The 19,650-nt window shown below is 38.8% G+C and overlaps 1 protein-coding gene across 1 annotated transcript in view; it reads left to right on the plus strand.

The window, feature by feature from the left end:
• The window catches only part of LOC107128169 (uncharacterized), a 31,038-nt gene extending 14,831 nt beyond the window's left edge, over positions 1 to 16,207 (plus strand). The window contains exon 6 of the mRNA XM_065535546.1: positions 14,636 to 16,207. Coding sequence (XP_065391618.1) covers positions 14,636 to 16,059 — 1,424 coding nt within the window. The 3' untranslated portion in view covers positions 16,060 to 16,207. The remainder of the gene's footprint in view (positions 1 to 14,635) is intronic.
• Positions 16,208 to 19,650: the final 3,443 nt, after the last annotated feature.

A 19,650-nucleotide genomic window follows, 5' to 3' on the forward strand; every position in this document is an offset into this window, starting at 1 on the left:
GAAATTAACTGCTCCCTTGAATTTGCAATTCAACATGAAAATCACCTCGGAGCTGGTAAAAAGAGAACTTTAATCTCTGTCTCTAGGTTTACAGCCTAATGCTTACTCAGCCATTCTACCCCCCTCCCCCACCTATGTTCGCCTACCGTTGGCTGTTCTCAACAAACCACAAAGATATTGGAACCCTTTACCTACTGTTCGGCACATGGGCCGGGATCATAGGCACAGCTCGAAGCCTTCTTGTTCGAGCTGAACTGGGTCAACCAGGCAGCCTATTAGGCAACGACCATATCTACAATGTTATCGTTACAGCCCATGCGTTTGTCATAATTCTCTTTATAGTTATACCCATCATAATCGGAGGTTTCGGAAACTGATTAGTACCACTAATAATTGGTGCCCCCGACATGGCTTTCCCCCGCCTAAACAATATGAGTTTTTGACTTCTCCCCCCTTCCTTTCTACTGTTACTGGCATCTGCGGCAGTAGAAGCCAGTGCTGGGACAGGTTGAAGAGTTTATCCTCCTTTAGCAGGAAATTTCTCCCACCCAGGAGCTTCCGTAGATCTAACTATCTTCTCACTTCACCTAGCAGGCATCTCCTCCATCCTAGGGGCTATAAACTTCATTACCACTATTATCAACATAAAAGCCCCTGCAATATCTCAATATCAAACCCCCTTATTCATCTGGTCAGTGTTAATCACAGCCATCCTTTTACTCCTCTCTCTACCAGTACTAGCTGCCGGCATTAGTATATTACTAACAGACCGTAATCTAAATACCACTTTCTTTGATCCTGCCGGAGGGGGGGGATCCTATCTTGTATCAACATCTATTCTGATTTTTCGGCCATCCCGAAGTCTATATCCTCATTCTACCTGGATTTGGGATAATCTCTCGTATTGTGACATATTACTCCAGAAAAAAAGAGCCATTTGGCTACATAGGTATAGTTTGAGCTATAATGTCAATCGGGTTTTTAGGCTTTATTGTATGAGCCTATCATATATTTGCAGTAGGAACAGATAGACACACGAGCCTACTTCACTTCCGCCACTATAATTATTGCAATTCCCACTGGCATTAAAGTCTTCAGCTGACTTTCCACGCTTCACGGAGGCAATATCAAATGATCTCCCGCAATACTTTGAGCTCTAGGCTTTATTTTTCTCTTTACCATAGGGGGCTTAACCGGTATCATGTTAGCAAACTCATCATTAGACATTGTACTACACGATACGTACTATGTTGTTGCACACTTTCACTATGTACTATCAATAGGAGCTGTATTTCCTCTCATAGGAGGCTTCATTCATTGATTCCCCTTATTTTCAGGCTATACTCTAGACCAAACTTATGCCAAAGCCCACTTCACCATCATATTTGTAGGTGTAAATTTAACCTTCCCACAACATTTCCTCGCCTTATCCGGAATACCCCGACGCTACTCTGACTACCCCGATGCCTATACCAGATGAAATATCTCATCCATAGGCTCTTTCATTTCCCTAGTAGCAGTAATACTAATAATCTACATAACCTGAGAAGCCTTCGCCTCAAAACGTAAAGTCTCATTAATTGAAGAGCCTCTACCAACCTAGAGTGACTGCATGGTTGCCCTCCACCCTACCATACATTTGAAGAACCAACCTACATTAAACTAAACGAAAAAGGAAAGAATTGAACCTCCTAAAACTGGTTTCAAGCCAGCCCTGTGACCTCCACAACTTTTTCAATAAGATATTAGAAAAACTATTTCATAGCTTTGTCAAAGCTAAATCATAGGTTAAACCCTATATATCTTATATGGCTCACTCAGTTCAACTAGGCCTACAAGATGCTATATCCCCTATCATAGAAGAATTAATTGCTTTTCATGACCACACTTTTATAATTGTATCCTTAATTAGCTTTCTACTCCTATATGCCCTGTCTTCAGCTCTCACAACAAAACTAACCAACACCAATATCACGGACGCCCAAGAAATAGAAACCAATTTGAACCATCTTACCCGCAATCATTTTAATCTTAATTGCTCTTCCATCCCTGCACATCCTATATCTAACAGACGAGATCAACTACCCCTCTTTTACTATTAAATCAATTGGACACCAATGATACTGAACCTACGAATACACAGATTACGGAGGATTAATCTTTAACTCTTATATACTCCCCCCATTGTTCTTAAACCCAAGAGACCTTCGACTTCTAGAAGTTGACAACCGAGTAGTTCTCCCAATTGAAGCCCCTGTCCGAATAATAATTACATCTCAAGACGTCCTACACTCATGAACAATTCCTACTCTAGGCCTAAAAACAGATGCAGTTCCTGGACGCCTGAATCAAACCACCTTCACCGCTACACGACCAGGTGTATACTACGGACAATGCTCAGAAATCTGCGGTGCTAACCACAGCTTCATACCCATTGTCACAGAATTGATTCCACTAAAAATTTTTGAGATAGGGCCTATATTTACCCTATAGACCCCCCCTCCACATCTCACTCCATAACTCTCTGCAAAATATTCTTATAATACACTGTACAGCTATCCTAGCATTAACCTTTTAAGTTAAAGATCGAGAGAAATACCCTGTCTGCAGTGAAATGCCTCAACTAGATACATCCGTATGGTTTACTATCATCATAACTATACTCCCCACACTATTTCTTATTATACAATTAAAACTACTAAACACAAACTACTACCCACCTCCCCTACAAAAGAATCCCAATACACAAACCTACAATAACCCCTGACAATTGAAATGAACGAAAATCTATTTGCCCCATTTACCTCTCCAACAATCCTAGGCCAACCTGCTGCAGTACTCATCATTTTACTCCCCGTACTATTTCCAACCTCCAAACACCTTATTAATAATCGACTAATTACCATCCAACAAAACCTAATCCAACTAACCCTAAAACAAATAATATCCCATAATACCAAAGGACAAACCTGGTCCCTAATACTAACATCTTTAATTATTTTTATCTCAATAACCAATCTTCTCGGACTTCTACCCTACTCATTTACACTCACCACCCAACTATCTATAAACCTAGCCATAGCAATTCCCCTATGAGCAGGGACAGTAATCATAGGCCTTCACTTCAAAACTAAAAGCTCTCTGGCCCACTTCCTACCACAAGGCACACCCACTCCCCTTATTCCTATACTAGTAATTATTGAAACAATCAGTCTATTCATGCAACCAGTTGCCCTAGCCGTACGCTTAACCGCCAGTATCACAGCTGGCCATCTACTAATGCACCTAATAGGAAGTGCTGCACTAACATTATCAACCATCAACCTCCCTATCACCTCACTAATCTATGCACTTCTAGTACTATTGACCATTCTAGAAATCGCAGTGGCCCTAATCCAAGCCTATGTCTTCACACTATTAATCATCCTTTATCTACGTGATAACACTTAATGACCCACCAATCTCATGCCTATCACATAGTTAAACCTAGCCCCTGACCACTAACAGGGGCTCTCTCAGCCCTGTTAACAACATCAGGCTTAATTATATGATTTCACTTTTACTCCACCACTCTACTAATGCTAGGCCTACTAACCAACGTGTTAACCATATACCAATGATGGCGTGACATTATTCGAGAAAGCACCTACCAAGGCCAACATACAATACCTGTCCAAAAAAGCCTTCGTTATGGAATAGTCCTTTTTATCATCTCAGAAATCCTCTTCTTCACCGGTTTCTTCTGAGCATTCTACCACTCGAGCCTTGCTCCCACCCCACACCTAGGAGGACACTGACCACCAACAGGAATTACTCCCCTAAATCCCCTAGAAATGCCCCTTTTAAACACCTCCGTACTACTTGCATCAGGAGTTACAATCACCTGGGCCCACCACAGCCTAATAGAAAGTAATCGAAAACAAACAATCCAAGCTTTACTCATTACAATCCTACTAGGCATCTACTTCACCCTACTACAAATTTCAGAGTACTTTGAAGCGCCCTTCACTATTTCCGATGGTATCTATGGCTCAGCATTCTTTATCACCACAGGCTTCCACGGACTTCACGTCATCATCGGATCTACATTCCTTATTACCTGCCTTATCTGTCAACTATTATACCACTTCACATCAAACCACCATTTTGGATTCGAAGCCGCTGCTTGATATTGACACTTTGTAGATGTGGTCTGATTATTCCTTTATATCTCTATCTACTGATGAGGATCCTACTCTTTTAGTATAATTAGTACAGTTGACTTCCAATCAACTAGTTTCGATACTATTCGAAAAAGAGTAATTAACCTAGCATTAGCACTGACAATTAATACCCTTCTGACCCTCCTACTAATAATTATCATATTCTGACTACCCCAGCTGAACTCTTATGCAGAAAAAACCGATCCTTACGAATGTGGCTTTGACCCACTAAACCCTGCCCGCATTCCCTTCTCCATAAAATTTTTCTTAGTCGCCATTACCTTCCTACTATTTGACCTAGAAATTGCCCTACTACTACCCCTACCATGAGCTCTCCAAACAACAGATCTTCCAACCATGCCTAAATCATCAATTACACTAATTATTGTCCTAACCCTAAGCCTAGCCTACGAATGAACTCAAAAAGGACTGGATTGAACTGAATTGGTAGGTAGTTTAAACAAAACAAATGATTTCGACTCATTAGATTATGATAACCATACTAACCAAATGCCTTTCATCTATATAAGTGTTACACTAGCATTTATAATCTCACTCCTAGGTATGTTAACCTATCGCTCACATCTAATATCCTCCCTATTATGCCTAGAAGGAATATTATCATCACTGTTTATTATAAGTACTCTTATAGCTTTAAACATGCACTCCTTACTAGCTAACATTATACCCATCGCCCTACTAGTATTTGCTGCTTGCGAAGCAGCAGTCGGTCTTGCCCTACTAATCTCAATCTCTAACACATATGGTCTAGACTATATCCACAACCTAAATTTACTTCATTGTTAAAAATAGTTATCCCCACAATTATACTACTACCAACAACGTGATTTTCCAAAAATAGCATAATCTGAATTAACCTTACCGTACATAGCCTAACCATCAGTATTATCCCCTTATTATTTTTCAACCAAACCAGCAACAATCTCCTCAACTACTCAATCCATTTATCTTCCGACCCTCTAACGACACCTCTCCTAATATTAACTGCCTGACTCCTGCCCCTTATAATTACAGCAAGCCAATATCACTTACATAATGAATCCCCCTCACGAAAAAATTCTCTCTCTCCATGTTAATTTTCCTACAAATCTCTCTAATTCTAACATTCATAGCCACAGAACTATTCATATTTTATATTCCATTCGAAACCAGTCTCATTCCTACCCTAATCATCATCACCGGATGAGGCAGCCAAGCAGAACGCCTTAACGCAGGCACATATTTCCTATTCTATACACTAACTGGCTCTCTCCCCCTACTCATTATGTTAATCTATACCTATAATAGTTTGGGTTCACTAAACATCATGCTACTCACGCTCATGGCTCAAAAACTAACAACCACTTGATCCCACAATCTTACCTGACTAGCATGCATAATAGCCTTCATAGTAAAAATACCCCTGTACGGCTTACACTTATGACTCCCCAAAGCCCATGTTGAAGCCCCCATTGCTGGATCAATAGTCCTTGCCGCAGTACTCCTAAAACTAGGTGGCTACGGCATGATACGACTCACCTCTATCCTTAACCCTACAACAGAACATATAACCTACCCCTTCCTTATACTATCCCTATGGGGCATAATCATAACAAGCTCTACCTGTCTTCGACAGACAGACCTAAAATCACTCATCGCATACTCCTCCATAAGCCACATAGCCCTAGTAATCATAGCCTCCCTCATTCAAACCCCCTGAAGCTTCATTGGTGCAACTGTTCTTATAATCACCCACGGACTCACCTCATCCATATTATTTTGCCTAGCAAACTCAAACTATGAACGAACCCACAGCCGCATTATACTACTTTCCCGAGGACTCCAAATACTATTTCCATTAATAACCTTTTGATGATTTGCAGCAAACCTTACCAACATCGCCCTACCCCCTACTATTAACCTAGTAGGAGAACTCCTTGTAATAATAACCTCATTCTCCTGATCATACATCACCATTACGCTTACAGGACTTAATATGCTAATTACAGCCCTCTACCCCCTCTATATATTTACCACAACACAACGAGGAATACTTACATATCACACTACTAATATAAAACCTTCCTTTACACGAGAAAACATACTAATATTCATACACCTTTCCCCTATTATACTCCTGTCCCTTAACCCTAATGTTATTCTAGTTTTCACCTCCTGTAAATATAGTTTAGCCAAAACATTAGGTTGTGGATCTAACCATAGAGGCCTGCCACTTCTTATTTACCGAGAAAGCTAGCAAGGGCTGCTAACCCATGTCTCCGTTTTTAATAAATACGGCTTTCCCAACTTTTGAAGGATTACAGTTATCCATTGGCCTTAGGAACCAAAAACATCGGTGCAACTCCAAATAAAAGTAACAACCATGTACACCTCCATTACCATAACAATCCTAACCACTCTAATTCTACCAATTGCTATTACCTTTATTAATCCCAACAAAAAGCACCTATACCCATACTACGTAAAAACAACTATGATATATTCTTTCACCATTAGCCATCTCCCCATAATCTTGTATATTCTCCTGGACCAAGAAGCAATTATCTCAAACTGACATTGAATAACAATCCAAACAGAATTAACACTAAGCTTCAAATTTGATTACTTCTCCATAATATTTATCCCAATTGCACTATTCATTACTTGATCTATTATAGAATTCTCACTATGATATATAAGTTCAGACCCAAACATTAATCAATTCTTTAAGTACCTTCTCACATTTCTCGTCACCATACTAATTTTAATCACTGCCAACAACCTCTTTCAACTTTTCATTGGCTGAGAAGGCATAGGAATTATATCCTTCTTATTAATTAGCTGATGGTACACTCGAATAGAAGCCAACACAGCAGCCACTCAGGCAATCTTATACAACCGTATTGGCGATATCGGCTTTATCCTAAGCATAACATGGTTCATCCTACATTACAACTCATGAGACTTTCAACAAATGTTTATCCTAAACCCCAACCCAAGTCTTCTCCCACTAATAGGTATTCTCCTGGCAGCAACAGGAAAATCAGCCCAATTTGGTCTTCACTCTTGACTACCTTCCACCATAGAAGGCCCAACACCAGTCTCAGCTCTACTCCACTCCAGCACGATAGTTGTCGCCGGAGTATTCCTGCTCATCCGTTCCACCCTCTAATAGAAAATAATACGTTAATCCAAAGCCTTACATTGTGCCTAGGAGCCATTACCACCATATTCATAGCAGTTTGCGCCCTAACACAAAACGATATTAAAAAAATCGTAGCCTTTTCCACCTCAAGCCAACTGGGCCTCATAATAGTTACTATCAGCATCAACCAACCATACCTAGCGTTTCTACATATCTGCACCCATGCCTTCTTCAAAGCTATATTATTCATCTGCTCTGGATCCATTATTCATAACCTAAACAACGAACAAGACATTTGAAAAATAGGAGGGTTATTTAAAACAATACCCCTTACTTCAACCTCCCTATTTATTGGCAACTTAGCACTTGCAGGCATACCCTACCTCACAGGCTTCTACTCCAAAGACCTCATCATCAAAACCGCAAACATGTCGTATACCAACGCCTGAGCCCTATCTATCACTCTCATTGCCACATCCCTAACTAGCGCTTACAGCACCCAAACTATCTTTATAACCCTAACAGGACAACCCCGCTTCCCAACCTCAATCTATATTAACGAGAACGACCCCACCTTATTAAAACCAATCAAACGCCTCACTATCGGCAATATACTAGCAGGATTTCTTATCACCAACAATATCTCCCCTACTTCACTCCCCCAACCAACAATACCTCACCATCTAAAACTCTCAGCCCTATATCTAACCACTCTGGGCTTTCTAGTAGCCCTAGACCTTGCCCTTATAACCAACAAACTTAAAATAAACATGCCATCACACACATTTAAATTCTCCAACATATTAGGATATTACCCTATCACAATTCACCATATAACCTCCTACCAAAATCTACTTATAAGCCAAAACCTATCCTTCCTCTTACTAGACTTAACCTGACTGGAAAAATCTATAACCAAAACAATTTCACATATCCACACTACCATCTCCACCATCACAACCACCCAAAAAGGCATAATCAAACTTTACTCCCTCTCCTTTCTTATTCCCCTCATTCTAACTTTATTCCTAATAACATAATCTATTACCCCGAGTAATCTCAATAATAATGTATACACCAACAAACAACGTTCAACCAGTAACCACTACCAATCAACGTCCATAGTCATACAAAGCACCTGCACCAATAGAATCCCCTCGAACTAACCCCGACCCCTCACCCTCAAAAATCACCCAATCCCCCATACTATTAAAGTTAACCACCACCACTAAATCATCAAAATCTGTAACTCATAAAATTAAGCCCACCTCCATCGCTAATCGTACCAGAAAACTCACAAAAACCTCAAGCCCCGATCCCCATGTTTCAGGATACTCCTTAATAGCCATCGCCATAGTATACCCCAAAACAACTATCATACCCCCCAAATAAACTAAAAACATCATTAAACCCATATACGCTCCCCCACAATTCAAAATAATCACACAACCAACTATACCACTAACAATTAATGCCAACCCTCCATAAATAGGAGAGGGTTTAGAAGAAAACCCCACAAACCCCATAACTAATGATACGTTTAACAAAAATAAAATATATGTCATTGTTCTCACGTGGACTCCAACCATGACCAATGATATGAAAAACCATCGTTGTACTTCAACTACAAAAACATTAATGACCCCAATACGCAAATCCCACCCAATCCTAAAAATAATTAACCACACCTTCATTGACCTACCCACCCCACCTAACATTTCTATATGATGAAACTTCGGCTCACTTCTTGCAACCTGCCTAATTCTACAAATTATTACAGGACTATTCCTAGCAATACACTACTCACCAGACACTTCCTCCGCCTTCTCCTCAATCGCACACATCGTCCGAGAGGTAAATAACGGCTGAATCCTTCGCTACCTCCACGCCAACTGCGCCTCCATACTCTTCATCTGCCTTTTTCTACATGTAGGCCGAGGCCTCTACTACGGCTCCTTTCTTCCCACAGAAACTTGAAACACTGGCATCACACTTCTACTCATAACCATAGCAACAGCCTTCATGGGCTATGTACTCCCATGAGGCCAAATATCATTCTGAGGCACCACCGTAATTACAAACCTACTATCAGCAATCCCAATACATCGGAACCAATCTCGTCCAATGAGTTTGAGGTGGATATTCTATTGAAAACCCCACCCTCACACGATTCTTTACCCTTCACTTTATCCTACCTTTCATTATCACAGCCTTTACTACTCTACACCTATTATTTCTACACGAAACAGAATCAAATAATCCCTGCGGAATTTCCTCTCACTCCGATAAAATCGACTTCCACCCCTATTACACAATTAAGGACATCCTAGGCCTAGCCCTCTTTTTCACAACCTTAATAACATTAGTATTATTCACGCCTGACCTTCTAAGCGATCCAAACAACTACATCCCAGCCAACCCCCTAAGCACGCCTCCACACATTAAACCAGAATGATACTTCTTATTCGCATATGCAATTCTACGATCCATTCCTAATAAACTAGGAGGGGTGTTAGCACTCCTCCTATCAATCCTTATCTTATTATTCATACCCACTCTCCACAAATCCAAACAACAAAGTATGGCATTCCGCCCACTCAGCCAGTTCCTATTTTGACTCCTAATCACAATTCTACTAACTCTTACCTGAATCGGAAGTCAACCAATAAGCCAACCCTTTATGACTATTGGACAAGTAGCATCCGTAATACATTTCACCACAATTCTAGTCTTAATACCACTTGCCTCCCTAATTGAAAACAACCTGCTCAAATGAACCTGCCCCCGTAGTATAAATAAATACACCAGTCTTGTAAACTGAAAATGGAAAACTTCTCCCTAGGGCAACTCAGAAAGAAAGTACTTAACTTCACCACCAACACCCAAAACTGGCATTCTAACTTGAACCACTTTCTGTCTTTTATGGTATGCAAGCTTTAAATGCAACTTAAGTATTAAACATTTCAATAAACTTTTATGTAAATCGTGCATTACTGTTAGCCAACATGAATACTATATAGTACTCTATATGTTTAACTGTACATAGCACATATTCTTACATACTTACTAAACACAGTCCCACAACATGCTTACAAGCAAGCACTCTAATAGATCAATCAACTGTAACACATAACAACAAGACTCAAAGCTCAAGCATCACAACCCGAATATCAACTAACCTATTGTTCATTTACAGTACATAGTACATTAAATCGTTCACCGGACATAGCACTTCCAAGTTAAATTAATCCTCCTCACCTCCTTGTCTTGTGCAGGTTTTCAAAGGGAATGCTTCTGGTTTTTGCCCATTCAGTATGATATTGTCTGTAGGTTTGTCATAAATAGCCCTTATTATTTTGAGATACGTTCCATCAATACCTAGTTTATTGAGTTTTTAGGACGAATGGGGTGTTGAAATTTATCGAAGGCCTTTTCTGCATCTATTGAGATAATCATGTGGTTTTTGTCATTGGTTCTGTTTATGTGATGGATTATGTTTATTGATTTGCCTATGTTGAACCACCCTTGCATCCCAGGGATGAAGCCAACTTGATCATGGTAGATAAGCTTTTTGATGTGCTGCTGTATTCAGTTTGCCAGTATTTTATTGAGGATTTTTACATCCATGTTCATCAGGGATATTGGCTTGAAATTTTTTTGCTGTTGTTGTGTCTCTGCCAGGTTTTTGTATCAGGATGATGCTGGCCTCATAAAATGAGTTAGGGAGGCTTCCCTCTTTTTCTATTGCTTGGAATAGTTTCAGAAAGAATAGGTCAGCTCGTCTTTGTACCTCTGGCAGAGTTCAGCTGTGAATCCATCAGGTTCTGGACATTTTCTATTGGTAGGCTAATAATTACTGCCTCAGTTTCAGAACTTGTTATTGGCCTCTTCAGGATTTATTTTATTTGTATTTTTTGAGGGTTTTTTTTTTTTTTTTTTTTTTGTCACTCTCTCCTTCTGTTCTGCTCTTAGTTATTTGTTATCTTCTGCTAGGGTTTGAATTTGTTTGTTCTTGCTTCTCTAGTTCTTTTAATTGTGATTTTAGCATGTCTATTTTAGATCTTTCTTGCTTTCTCTTGTGGGCATTTAGTGCTGTAAATTTTCCTCTAGACATTGCTTTGTCATAGTCCCAGAGATTCTGGTATTTTGTGTCTTTGTTCTCATTGGTTTCAAAGAACTTTTTAAGTTCTACTTTCATTTAATTATTGACCCTGTAGTCATTCAGGAGCAGGTTGTTAAGTTTCCATGTAGTTGTGCGATTTTTAGTGAGTTTCTTAATCCTGAGTTCTAATTTGATTGCAGTGGTCTGAGAGACTGTTATGATTTCCATTCTTTTACATTTGCTGAGGAGTGTTTTCCTTCCAATTATGTGGTCAGTTTTAGAATAAGTGCGATGTGGTGCTGAGAAGAATGTGTATTCTGTTGATTTGTGGCAAAGAGTTCTGTAGATGTCTATTAGGTCTGCTTGGTCCAGAGTTGAGTTCACATCGTGAATATCCTTGTTAGTTTTCTGTCTCATTGATCAGGCTAATATTGACAGTGGGATGTTAAAGTCTCCCACTGTTTTTTTTTTTTTTTTTTTTTTTTTTTGAGACAGAGTCTCGCTCTGCCGCCCAGGCTGGAGTGCAGTGGCCCGATCTCAGCTCACTGCAAGCTCCGCCTCCCGGGTTCACGCCATTCTCCTGCCTCCGCCTCCCGAGTAGCTGGGACTACAGGCGCCCGCCACCGCGCCCGGCTAGTTTTTTGTATTTTTTAGTAGAGACGGGGTTTCACCGGGTTAGCCAGGATGGTCTCGATCTCCTGACCTTGTGATCCGCCCGTCTCGGCCTCCCAAAGTGCTGGGATTACAGGCTTGAGCCACCGCGCCCGGCCTGTCTCCCACTGTTATAGTGTGGGAATCTATGTCTCTTTGTAGGTCCCTAAGAACTTGCTTTATGATTCTAGGTGCTCCTGTATTGGGTGCATATATATTTAGGATAGTTATCTCTTGTTGTTGCATTGACCCCTTTACCATTATGTAATGCCCATCTTTGTCTCTTTTGATCTTTATTGGTTTAACGTCTGTTTTATCAGAGACTGGGATTGCAACCCCGGATTTTTTTTTTTTTTTCTTTCCATTTGCTTGGTAAATATTCCTCCATCCATTTATTTTGAGTCTATATGTGTCTTTGCACATATAGACTCAAATACAGCACTTAGATGGATCTTGACTCTTTATTCAATTTGCCAGTCTGTGTCTTTTAATTGGAGCATTTAGCCCTTGTATTTAAGGTTAATATTGTTATGTCATTATGATGCTAGCTGGTTATTTTGCCCATTAGTTGATGCAGTTTCTTCATAGTGTCGATGGTCTTTACAATTTGGTATGTTTTTGCAGGGGCTGGTACCAGTTGTTCCTTTGTGTGTTTAGTGCTTCCTTCAGGAGTTGTTGTAAGGCAGGCCTGGTGGTGACAAAGTCTCTCAGCATTTGCTTGTCTGTAAAGGATTTTATTTCTCCTTCACTTATGAAACTTAGTTTGACTGGATATGAAATTCTGGGTTGAAAATTCCTTTCTTTAAGAATGCTGAATATTGGCTCCCCACTCTCTTCTGGCTTGTAGGGTTTCTACAGAGAGATCCACTGTTAGTCTGATGGGCTTCCATTTGTGGATAACCCGACCTTTCTCTCTGGCTGCCCTCAACATTTTTTTCATTTCAACCTTGGTGAATCTGGCAATTATGTGCCTTGGGGTTGCTCTTCTCAAGGAGTATCTTTGTGGTGTTCTCTGTATTTCCTGAATTTGAATGTTGGCTTGTCTTGCTAGGTTGGGGACATTCTCCTGGATGATATTTTGAAGAGTGTTTTCCAACTTGATTCCATTCTCCCTGTCACTTTCAGGTACCCTAATCAAACGTAGATTTGGTCTTTTCACATAGTCCCATATTTCTTGGAGGCTTTGTTCATTTCTTTTTATTCTTTTTTCTCTAATCTTGTCTTCTTGCTTTATTTCATTCAGTTGATCTTCAATCTCTGATCTCCTTTCTTCTGCTTTATCGATTCAGCTATTGATGCTTGTGCATGCTTCACGAAGTTCTCATGCTGTGTTATTCATCTCCATCAGGTCATTTATGTTCTTCTCTAAACTGGTTCCTCCTGTTAGCAATTCGTCTAATCATGTCATAAGACTGTTTGCAAATCACTTTTCTCTTGCAGCTCCCAAAATTCTCTTTTTGTCTGTAACTATTGAAATTGTGATTATAAATATGTTTTTGTTATAAATGTATTTGTGTGTATTGTAATTTGCTTTTTGAGCTTTTTAGTTTTTACATAGTTTTTCTTAATTTTAGAATCTTTCAATTATTTATTTTTGTATTTTTATCACCACAATTTAGATATTTTTGTTCTTATCCTCATTTTTCTAACTTTTTATAGTCTTTTGTGTTCTTGTTTCATGCATTGTTATTCCATTTTTAAAATTAGTATATAAATTTTTAGTGGTTTCTTTCTGAAATTTTAATAATATTTTTGGTGGGATTATGTTGCCCTATTTTGTATAGATTGTATGTAATCTTTGAGATTTGGACATTTAAAAAGGTTACCTGTCACAAAATTTATTAATGTAGCTTTGTCCTGGCATAGTCAGAAAGCAATGGTCTTGACTAGAGATTGTGTGGGTCTGTCAAACATGTTCTTCAGATTTGTGTTGTCTGAAATTTTGTGCTTACTTTTAGTTTAAAGAGATTATGTTTCTCCTGAAAAGTAATTACCTGGTACACCTGTTCTCTCTCTGCAGCACTGCAGTGCTCTGCTGCAGTGTATTTACCTTTGGTCTCAGCAGACTCAAAATGAAAGTATACCATCATTGATTTCAGCAATTTATGTCATGGGAGACAGAAACCAGTGTGTGGAAAGGCCAGTAGAAGACAGAAATTAAATTGTACATGCCAATATTTTACTTTCCTTTAAAAAAAAGCCAGAAGTTACAATTTACTTCTGAAGGGACTAGGTAATACTGAGGAGCAGAAAGAGTTGTAATGGGTAAATGTAACAAACTTTTGTTTTTTTCTATGTGGTTCTTTGCATTGGGTTTAATTCAGACACTGTACACACTTAACTCATGTATAAATTATCCACATATGTATTTTGGTCTGTATGTTTTCGTTACATTTATATGTCTGTGAAGAATTAGGGCCTGTGTCATATTGCAATGTAATCTTACTTATGTAGTTTGAATAATTTTATAGGTTAGATTTGGAAACTGTATTTATCTAATAAGTGGACTAATTTGTTATTTTTATTTCTTTTCAGTTATATGTTCTCATTTTGCTCAACACCTTTGTCCAGAGCAGGGCATAGAAGATTCTCTCCGAAAAGTGATATTGAGAAGATGTGAAAAATGTGGACCTGAGAATTTACAGTTAAAAATTGGTTGTACCAATGTGGATGAGTGTAAGGTGCACAAAAAAGGTTATAATAAGCTTAACCAGAGTTTGACAACTACACAGAGCAAAGTATTTCAATGTGGCAAATATGTAAACGTCTTTCATAAATGTTCAAATTCAAAAAGACATAAGATAAGGCATACTAGAAAGAAGCTTTTGAAATGTAAGGAATATGTCAGATCATTTTGCATGCGTTCACACCTATGTCAACATAAAAGAATTTATACCAGAGAGAATTCCTACAAATGTGAAGAAGATGGCAAAGCCTTTAACTGGTCCTCAACCCTTACTTATTATAAGAGAATTCATACTGGAGAGAAACCTTACAAATGTGAAGAATGTGGCAAAGCCTTTAGTAAGGCCTCAACCCTTACCAGGCATAAGGTAATTCATGCTGCAGAGAAACCCTACAAATGTGAAGAATGTGGCAAAGCTTTCAATCGGTCCTCAAGTCTTATGGAACATAAGAGAATTCATACTGGAGAGAAACCCTACAAATGTGAAGAATGTGGCAAAGCTTTCAACCGGTCCTCAAGTCTTACGGTACATAAGAAAATTCATACTGGAGAGAAACCCTACAAATGTGAAGAATGTGGCAAAGCCTATGGTAACTTCTCAACCCTTACTAAACATAAGGTAATTCATACTAGAGAGAGACCCTACAAATGTGAAGAATGTGGAAAAGCCTTCAGTTGGCCCTCAAGTCTTATTGAACATAAGAGAAGTCATGCTGGAGAGAAACCCTACAAATGTGAAGAATGTGGCAAAGCTTTCAACCGGTCCTCAAGACTTAGTGAACATAAGAGAATTCATACTGGAGAGAAACCCTACAAATGTGAAGAATGTGGCAAAGCTTTCAACCGGTCCTCAAACCTTATGGAACATAAGAGAATTCATACTAGAGAGAAACCCTACAAATGTGAAGAATGTGGCAAAGCCTATGGTAACTTCTCAACCCTTACTAAACATAAGGTAATTCATACTGGAGAGAAACCCTACAAATGTGAAGAATGTGGAAAAGCCTTCAGCTGTCCCTCAAGCCTTATTGAACATAAGAGAATTCATGCTGGAGAGAAACCCTACAAATGTGAAGAATGTGGCACAGCCTATGTTAACTTCTCAGCCCTTACTAAACATAAGATAATTCATACTGGAGAGAAACCCTACAAATGTGAAGAATGTGGCAAAGCCTATGGTAACTTCTCAACCCTTACTAAACATAAGGTAATTCATACTGGAGAGAAACCCTACAAATGTGAAGAATGTGGCAAAGCCTTCATCTGGTCCTGAAGACTTAGTGAACATAAGAGAATTCATACTGGAGAGAAACCCTACAAATGTGAAGAATGTGGCACAGCCTATGTTAACTTCTCAGCCCTTACTAAACATAAGAGAATTCATACTGGAGAGAAACCCTACAAATGTGAAGAATGTGGCAAAGCCTTTAGTAAGGCCTCAACCCTTACTGCACACAAGACAATTCATACTGGATAGAAACCCTACAAATGTGAAGAATGTGGCAAAGCTTTCAACCGGTCCTCAACCCTTATGGAACATAAGAGAATTCATACTGGAGAGAAACCCTACAAATGTGAAGAATGTGGCAAAGCCTATGGTAACTTCTCAACCCTTACTAAACATAAGGTAATTCATACTGGAGAGAAACCCTACAAATGTGAAGAATGTGGAAAAGCCTTCAGCTGGCCCTCAAGCCTTAGTGAACACAAGAGAATTCATGCTGGAGAGAAACCCTACAAATGTGAAGAATGTGGCAAAGCCTTTAGCTGGGTCTCAGTCTTCAATAAACATAAGAAAATTCATACTGGAAAGAAATTCTATAAATGTGAAGAATGTGGTAAAGAGTTCAACCAATCCTCACACCTTACTACTCATAATTCATACGGGAGGAAAAACCCTAGAAATGTGAAAAATGTGGCAAAGCTTTCAATTAGTTCTCAACCCTTACTGAACATCAGGGAATTTATCCAGAAGGGAAACCCTACAAATGTGAAGAACGTGGCAGATTTTTTAACTCTTCCTCAATCCTTACTAAACATAAGGTAATTCATACTGGAGGGAATTCCTACAATTGCGTGGAATGTGGCAAAGCCTTTAACCAGTCCTTAAGGCTTACCACATATAAGACAACTCATACTGGACAGAAACCATACACATGTGAAGAATGTGGGAAAGCCTCTAACAGATCCTCAATTCTTAACAGACACAGGCTAATTCATACTAGAGAGAAACTACAAACCTGTAAGATGTGACAATGCTTTTGGCAGCACCTGAAACTTTTCTGAGTATAAAAGAAATCATACTGGTGAGAAATCCTAGAAATGTGAAGAATGTGACAAAGCCTTTAAATGGCTGTCACACTTGATTGTAGGTAAGATAACTCATATTGGAGAAAACTAGTGTGAACAATGTGGCAAAACATTTAACCAATGCTCATGCCTTTTTGCAAAGGAAAGCATTTATACTAGCCTGGGCAACAGAGGGAAACTCTGTCTGGAAAAAAAAATCATTAATATCTTCTCACATCTTAGTCAATATCAGAGAGTTCATACTAAATAAAAGCGTTAAAAGTGCAATTGGTGTCAATAGATCTTTCGGAAAATATAAGCCCTTAAATTACAGAAGAATATTTATTTTGAGGAAACACATTACAAATATAAAGAGGATTGTAGTACCTTTACTTGTATCACAGGTTTTATTGTACACATTTTGTACTACAGGAAAACCCTGAGGTAGTTGTTCCAACTTTGCTCAACATCAGGGAATTTATATTGAAGAATAACCCTGCAAATTTAATGAATTTGGAAAAACATTTTTTAAAAAACTACAGATTATAAAACACAAAAGTTTATACTAAAATATATTTTTGCAGAAACAGTAAATATTTTAAAAATTTAATCCAAAATTAAGTAGAGAGAATCCACAGTAGAAATACCTGTCTCTCAAACTTCAGACATTACACTTACTCAGATTGCTGAGTATAGGAAAAAATTCAAAACTAAAGTTGGTAAAAAGAAAAATTATTTGTAAGTAACTTTAAAAGAAGTAGATCTTTGAAGAGTTATAATCTCATTTAAAGTATACTTTTGTCTTGAAACTGGAGATTTTTTTTTTGCCAGACACAGTGGCTTACACCTGTAAGGCCAACACTTTGGGATGCTGAGGTGGGCAGATCACCTGAGTTGAAGACCAGCCTGGCCAACATGGTGAAATCCCATTTCTACTAAAAAGAAATACAAATATTAGCGAAGCATGGTAGTGCACACCTGTAGTCCCAGCTACTTGGGAGGCTGATGCATGAGAATCACTTGAACCTGGGAGCCAGAGGTTGCAGTGAGCTGAGATGTTGCCACTGCATTGCAGCCTGGGTGACAGAGCGAGACTCTGTCTCAAAAGACAAAAAAAAAAAAAAAACAAAAAAAAAAAACAGCTTATTTGGAAACTGAATACTGATGGAATTCAACTCTTTAATTACTTCATGCTATTTCTTCGTTTCTGTTGTTTTCACATGTAAAAGCCTGTGATCAATTCTTTCTGCATCAAAGATTTGGGAGACTTTTATTAGGTGGTCATTATTTATTACCTTTCTTATGGATGACTGAGGACATTAAAATGTAAGATGCATGATGAAAATCTAAGTAGAAAAGCTATTTGTGGTTAACTTATAGAATTGAGTGATGTATGAGGTAGGCGTTCAGAGTAATATTCTTTTTTTTTTTTTTTTTTTTTGAGAGGGAATCTCGTTCTGTTGCCCAGGCTGGAGTGCAGTGGCATAATCTCGGCTCATTATAAGCTCCTCCTCCCAGGTTCAAGCTATGCTCCTGTCTCTGCCTCCCAAGTAGCTGAGATTACAGGTACCCATGACCACATCCAACTAATTTTTGTGTTTTAGTAAAGGAAGGTTTCACCATGTTGACCAGGCTGGTCTTGAACTTTTGACCTCAAGTGATCTGCCTGCTTTGGCTTCCCAAAGTGCTGTGATTATAGGTGTTAGCCACTGCACCCAGCCCTAAGTAATATTCTAATACATTATTATGAGAGAAAATCGTTCTTATAGTTTTTTTTTTTTTTTTTTTTGAGACGGAGTCTCGCTCTGTGGCCCAGGCTGGAGTGCAGTGGCCGGATCTCAGCTCACTGCAAGCTCCGCCTCCCGGGTTTACGCCATTCTCCTGCCTCAGCCTCCCGAGTAGCTGAGACTACAGGCGCCCGCCACCTCGCCCGGCTAGTTTTTTGTATTTTTTAGTAGAGACGGGGTTTCACCGGGTTAGCCAGGATGGTCTCGATCTCCTGACCTCGTGATCCGCCCGTCTCGGCCTCCCAAAGTGCTGGGATTACAGGCTTGAGCCACCGCACCCGGCCATTACTTATAGTTAAAATTAAATCAAAATAATTAGTATGTCATTTTACTAATTGTACTTTTATGTGATAAAACTACAGTTTTAAAGTTTTAAATTGTGTGTTAATTTTTTAATTGAACATTGATGACATGTTAAACACTGTTATACATTGAGCAAAGTGTTATTATGCCACTAATTTTAACCTATTCCACCTTACTCAAGGGTGTATTTAAAAGATGGTAACAATACACTATTTGGTAACATAATAGACTAACATTTCTAGTATTCTTCTTTTTCAGTGGCTTTAAACTGCAAATAAGTGAAAGAATATGGTTCCTGTGGGTTAATTTTTTTTATATTTAAATTTATTTTTCTTAGTTTTTGTGTGTACATAATATGTGTATATATTTTTGTCATATATGGTATATTTTGGTACAGTCATACAATGTATAATAATCACATTATGATAAGGTACCTATAACCTCTGGCTTTTCTGTTTTGTATTACAAACAATTCAATTCTACAG

Source organism: Macaca fascicularis, chromosome 19 (assembly GCF_037993035.2).
Source record: "Macaca fascicularis isolate 582-1 chromosome 19, T2T-MFA8v1.1".
Taxonomy (NCBI): domain Eukaryota; kingdom Metazoa; phylum Chordata; class Mammalia; order Primates; family Cercopithecidae; genus Macaca; species Macaca fascicularis.